General features: G+C 45.1%; 1 protein-coding gene across 1 annotated transcript in view; it reads right to left on the bottom strand.

Annotated features, from left to right (window-relative positions):
- The window catches only part of LOC110504406 (peroxisome proliferator-activated receptor gamma coactivator 1-beta), a 112,729-nt gene that overhangs the window by 19,487 nt on the left and 87,242 nt on the right, over nucleotides 1–6,000 (bottom strand). The window contains exons 2-3 of the mRNA XM_036970536.1: nucleotides 4,088–4,273; nucleotides 2,647–2,817 (exon numbers count right to left, since the gene is read on the bottom strand). Of these exons, the coding sequence (XP_036826431.1) occupies nucleotides 2,647–2,817; nucleotides 4,088–4,273 (357 nt within the window). The remainder of the gene's footprint in view (nucleotides 1–2,646; nucleotides 2,818–4,087; nucleotides 4,274–6,000) is intronic.

Below are 6,000 nucleotides of genomic sequence, written 5' to 3'. Positions count from 1 at the left end.
AGTGAAGGGGGGCTGAAGGTTTCCATCTCTATGTACAACACTGTTGGTGCGCCAGGCCCACACATGCCATGACAGACTACTCTACTCTGGACCAATTCCTGCACTGCCTGGCTCAATGTAGCCCTTGTTCTCTGCTGCTCACAACCTCTCGCTCGCTCGCACTTACGCACACACACACGCACACGCACACACTGAGGTCAGGTGCAGTTACAGATCCTGTCAGTAGAGGGAGTCCTGCTCCTCCACTCACTAACCAGTCATGACACCCCAGGGTAATCTCGTTCCCAGACACTTCCGCCCAAATGAGTCTAGCGGACCAACACGTCACACTTGGCATTTGTTAGCCAATGCAGAGAGCTGGGAGAAACTCAACCAACAAATCATCTCCCACAACACATTCTCACACCACAAGCACAGAGCCACACCTCACAGTTATGTGATTAGCTAATATTAAATTATGACAAATACTTTACTCAGTAAGGTCACTCCCATAGAATCCTATGGTCACTCCCACTAAGGCCAATTTTGAGTGGTTGATATATCAGGCTTATATGCGCTGTGCGACGAGGTTACCCCCAGGGTCACAACAATAAATCCTCTGGTCTGTCACTGGGATGGAGAGGGACTGACTGACAGGCAGGAAGGGAGGGAGGTGGACTGTTATGTGTCACCATGTTAATCCACATTTCAAAATATAAAATGGGCCTTTTTTTGCCTAAAAACAGATGTTGAATATAATGACATCTTATTGGTCATCAATCCACTACTCTAGCCTATTATCTATGGGTCTGTATATTTGTCAGTAAAAACACCACAAATGTTTACCTCTGAATGACTAGCATGCACAACAACAAAATGTTTACCTCTGAATGACTAGCATGCACAACAACGTTTACCTCTGAATGACTAGCATGCACAACAACGTTTACCTCTGAATGACTAGCATGCACAACAGCGTTTACCTCTGAATGACTAGCATGCATAACAACGTTTACCTCTGAATGACTAGCATGCACAACAACATTTACCTCTGATTGACTAGCATGCACAACAGCGTTTACCTCTGAATGACTAGCATGCACAACAACGTTTACCTCTGAATGACTAGCATGCACAACAGCGTTTACCTCTGAATGACTAGCATGCATAACAACGTTTACCTCTGAATGACTAGCATGCACAACAACATTTACCTCTGATTGACTAGCATGCACAACAGCGTTTACCTCTGATTGACTAGCATGCATAACAGCGTTTACCTCTGAATGACTAGCATGCACAACAGCGTTTACCTCTGATTGACTAGCATGCACAACAGCGTTTACCTCTGATTGACTAGCATGCATAACAAATGTTTACCTCTGATTGACTAGCATGCATAACAGCGTTTACCTCTGAATGACTAGCATGCACAACAGCGTTTACCTCTGATTGACTAGCATGCATAACAACATAAACAGAATACCAGTTTTGACTCATTTTGTCGTATTGCTGCTATCACTACCAACTGATACCAACTCCCATTAAGATTCTTAAGCTATCTAAGGACATCATGAGGGTAATTTTCATCAATTTGTTAAAAATGTCCCATCAGTGGGTATATATATAGAGTCTGAATGTTCTCCTGTAATTGTAATTATCTCTGAGAGGCAGAGTGACTTGAGGTAGAGACCATGTAGGTATGTAGATAACTCATTTCCCTCAGCGCTGTAACCCAATAGGACCTTTGTAACCCTTGCCTTGATCATTTGGGACTTCTGTCTCTTTAACCCTGCTCCAAAGTTTCCAAACTTAAGGAAAACGAAGGAAGTATTTTGGCTTCATTGTGGACAAGAGGAATAAGGACATATTACAGGAGGAAGGAAGCATGAGTAGATAGGGACAACAGTTGAAAATAAAAATATGTTTTTCCTGAGAGGGGTGCAGAGGAGAGAGGGTAGAGGCATCCCAAAGGACAGTGTGAAAAGAGGAGAGGGGGTCACAGTGTAACTGCTGGCGCTATAGGATGCTGGGCAGGGTCCTAGGAGTCAGACATGGGTATGACAGTAGTATATCACCCCTTTAAGATGGCAAAGGACTGAGAGAGAAATAGAACAATGGGGGAAAGGGAAAAAAAGGAAGATTGAATGAGAGTTAGGGGAGGTACAGTCGACCCGGAAAGTACATTTTCAACATTTTGTTACGTTACAGCCTTATTATTTGAAAATTAATTAAATTAAATGTGTCATTATGGGGTACACACTATACCCAATAAGACAAAGTACTGACTAAGGGTCTGAATACTTATGTAAATGTTATTTTCAGATTGATGAGGGGGGCAAAATGATTTAATCAATTTTAGAATAAGGCTGTAACATAATAAAATGTGGAAAAAGTCCAGGGGTCTGAATACTTTCTGAATGCACTGTATGGGGGGGGGGGGTCAAAAAGAGGTGAGAGCCACAGTTTCTTTAAGAGAACATGTTTGTGGTCCAGGTTGCCTGCCAGTAAAAAGCATTCTTATTAGAAGTAGTGGTTGCTAAAAAGAATGGAAAAGCCCAAAATGAGAAAAATTCAGACCTTTGTTGACTATCATACCCATGCTGTGGGGTAGTCAGAGCAGAGGCCCATCCAAATCCCTCTTAAACAGTGAGGAAGGGTTCTTACTAGAGACGGATCTTCTGTCTCTGGGCTCAGGGAGCCTGAAGGGAAGGGGAGGTCCTCCTCGGACCCCTCCCTCAGCGAGGGAAACACAGACAGCCCCCCCTCCTCGTCCTCCACCATGCCGTCCAGGCTGTCTGTGAGAGCAGCCAGCAGCGCCGCATTCTCATCTTCTATCTGGAGGGGGCAGGAGAGAGAGAGAGGGCATCAGTGAACACACTACTACCCACTTGCAACACAGTCAGTTACAACACAGAGCACTCTGCATTTGAATTCTGAAATGGCTACTCTAGTCTGAGAGCGCCATCCATCCATACACAGTGTTGTTCGTTTTAGCAGCTGCCATGTTACTAAGAGCATAGAGTCTGGTGGTGGGATGATAACAGAGCGGAGACAGCCTATGGGAAGTAAACAAGGTTTCATCTCCCCCCCCCCCCCCCCATCTGAAGGTGAACTAAGCTGGGAGATCAATGGCTTCCACACTGGCATCCAAAACAAGGCCCGGAGGCGTCCCAATCCAATCGCTACTCTATCCCGCTAAAATCTATCTGAAATAGGGATTATTATCAAGTGGATGGTAAATTAGACAACAGCGTTGGGTGGTGGGGCCCGGCTCACTCAATCACTACCATGGTGGGTGATGTTTATGAACACATTATATGACATCTGTGCATTAGTCTGATCAATAAAAATTGTAAAATGGGAGTCTACAACCTTATCATAGACTAAGACTGGAGCCTCTTCAGTTTACCAATAATCGGTGTAGTCTAGTCCAATGTAGGGTTGCAAAATTCTGTGAACTTTCAATAAATTCCCGGTTTTCCCAAAATCCCGGTTGGAGGATTCCTGGAGTCAGGTGGGAAATCCAGAATCATCCAAATAGGATTTCTGGAAAACCAGGGAATTTATTGAAAGTGCCAGGCATTTTTCAACCCTACAATTTTAGAAGGGTTCCAAAGGAGTTCTTTGGCTTTCCCCATAAGAGAACCCTTTTTGGTTCCAAGTAGAACCCTTTTTTGTGTTCCATATAGAATCCTCTGTGAACGGGTTCTTCTACGTGGAACCCAAAAGGGTTCTATCTGCAACCTTAAAGGGTTCTTCAAAGGGTTCTCATATGGGGACAGCCGAAGAAACATTTTAGGTTCTAGATAGCACTTTTTTTCTAAGAGTTCTAGTCCCTATGTTGTAGTTCTATTACATAGGGTAGGTGGTCCTGGTGGAATCCTATCCTGGTCCCAGATCAGTTTCCAAGACAGAACAAACAGATATGGGCCCGTATCTACAATGCATCTCAGAGTAGGAGTGATGATCTAGGATCTGTCCATCTAATCTAGATCATAATCTATTCATTATGATCTAAAAGGCAAAACTGATCTGAGATCAGCACTCCTACTCTGAAAAAAACGATTGATACGGGAATCCTGAGCACGCAGGCCGAGCGTCTCACCTCAAAGAGCTCGGGGTCTCCTGTGCTGTACTGGATGGAGGCAGGGGAGATGTCGGCATTGTCGTTGCACCAGTGGAGCTCGCTGAGGCAGTTGACTGAGTCAAAGTCGCTGGCGTCCAGCTGAGAGAGGTCAATGTCAGGGAAGTCAGCGTCCAAGCGGTCCGAGCAGACCTCCTCCTCCCCATACTGTAGAGAGAGAGAGAGAGAGACAGAGACAGAGACAGAGAGAGCAAGAGAGAGAGACAGAGCGAGAGAGAGAGAGAGAGAGAGAGAGAGAGCGAGAGAGGGAAAGAGAGAGCGAGAGAGAGAGAGCGAGAGCGAGAGCAAGAGAGAGCGAGAGAGAGCGAGAAAGAGCGAGAGAGAGAGAGAGAGAGAGAGAGACAGAGAGAGACAGAGACAGAGCAAGAGAGAGAGAGAGAGACAGAGCGAGAGCAAGAGAGAGCGAGAGAGAGCGAGAAAGAGCGAGAGAGAGAGAGAGAGAGAGAGAGAGAGAGAGAGAGACCGAGGGATGGAGGGAGGGTGAAGAGGGAGGAAAGGTCAGGTTATACTCTTGTTTGATCAAAGTCCTTTTTAAGAAATACAGTACATTGAAGATATCATTGATATCTTATCGAATATATGTAAATATACATTACACCAATTCCATTGATATCAAATAGCTGTAATGGTTAATGGAAGGGTAATGGGCCAGCAGCCTCTACTTAAACCATGCTTGTCAGCAAGCTCATATTAATGGAGGTGGGTAGACTACTACAGTAGAGTATGGTTGTCAATGACACAGAGCCCTATGAAAGAAACAGTCTCCCTCAGCACACGCTCATTACAACTAATGGACAGAGTGATGAAATATGCACCAGAGTCACAACAGACCAGAGTCACGAGACTGAGACCATCTGATAATGAGCCCCAGAAAACCTGGGATATTCTACTACAGAGCATCAGTCATCTGGTAGTAAAACTGGGATATTCTACTACAGAGCAGCAGTCATCTGGTAGTAAAACTGGGATATTCTACTACAGAGCAGCAGTGCTGGGGGTCCTCTGGTAGTAAAACTGGGATATTCTACTACAGAGCAGCAGTGCTGGGGGTCCTCTGGTAGTAAAACTGGGATATTCTACTACAGAGCTGCAGTGCTGGGGGTCCTCTGGTAGTAAAACTGGGATATTCTACTACAGAGCAGCAGTCCTCTGGTAGTAAAACTGGGATATTCTACTACAGAGCAGCAGTCATCTGGTAGTAAAACTGGGATATTCTACTACAGAACAGCAGTGCTGGGGGTCCTCTGGTAGTAAAACTGGGATATTCTACTACAGAGCAGCAGTCATCTGGTAGTAAAACTGGGATATTCTACTACAGAGCAGCAGTCATCTGGTAGTAAAACTGGGATATTCCACTACAGAGCAGCAGTGCTGGGGGTCCTCTGGTAGTAAAACTGGGATATTCTACTACAGAGCAGCAGTCATCTGGTAGTAAAACTGGGATATTCTACTACAGAGCAGCAGTCATCTGGTAGTAAAACTGGGATATTCTACTACAGAGCAGCAGTGCTGGGGGTCCTCTGGTAGTAAAACTGGGATATTCTACTACAGAGCAGCAGTCATCTGGTAGTAAAACTGGGATATTCTACTACAGAGCAGCAGTGCTGGGGGTCCTCTGGTAGTAAAACTGGGATATTCTACTACAGAGCAGCAGTGCTGGGGGTCCTCTGGTAGTAAAACTGGGATATTCTACTACAGAGCAGCAGTCATCTGGTAGTAAAACTGGGATATTCTACTACAGAGCAGCAGTGCTGGGGGTCCTCTGGTAGTAAAACTGGGATATTCTACTACAGAGCAGCAGTCCTCTGGTAGTAAAACTGGGATATTCTACTACAGAGCAGCAGTCATCTGGTAGTAAAACTGGGATATTCTAC

This window comes from Oncorhynchus mykiss, chromosome 31, assembly GCF_013265735.2.
Source record: "Oncorhynchus mykiss isolate Arlee chromosome 31, USDA_OmykA_1.1, whole genome shotgun sequence".
NCBI lineage: Eukaryota > Metazoa > Chordata > Actinopteri > Salmoniformes > Salmonidae > Oncorhynchus > Oncorhynchus mykiss.
This window is presented reverse-complemented; position numbering and strand designations above follow the sequence as displayed.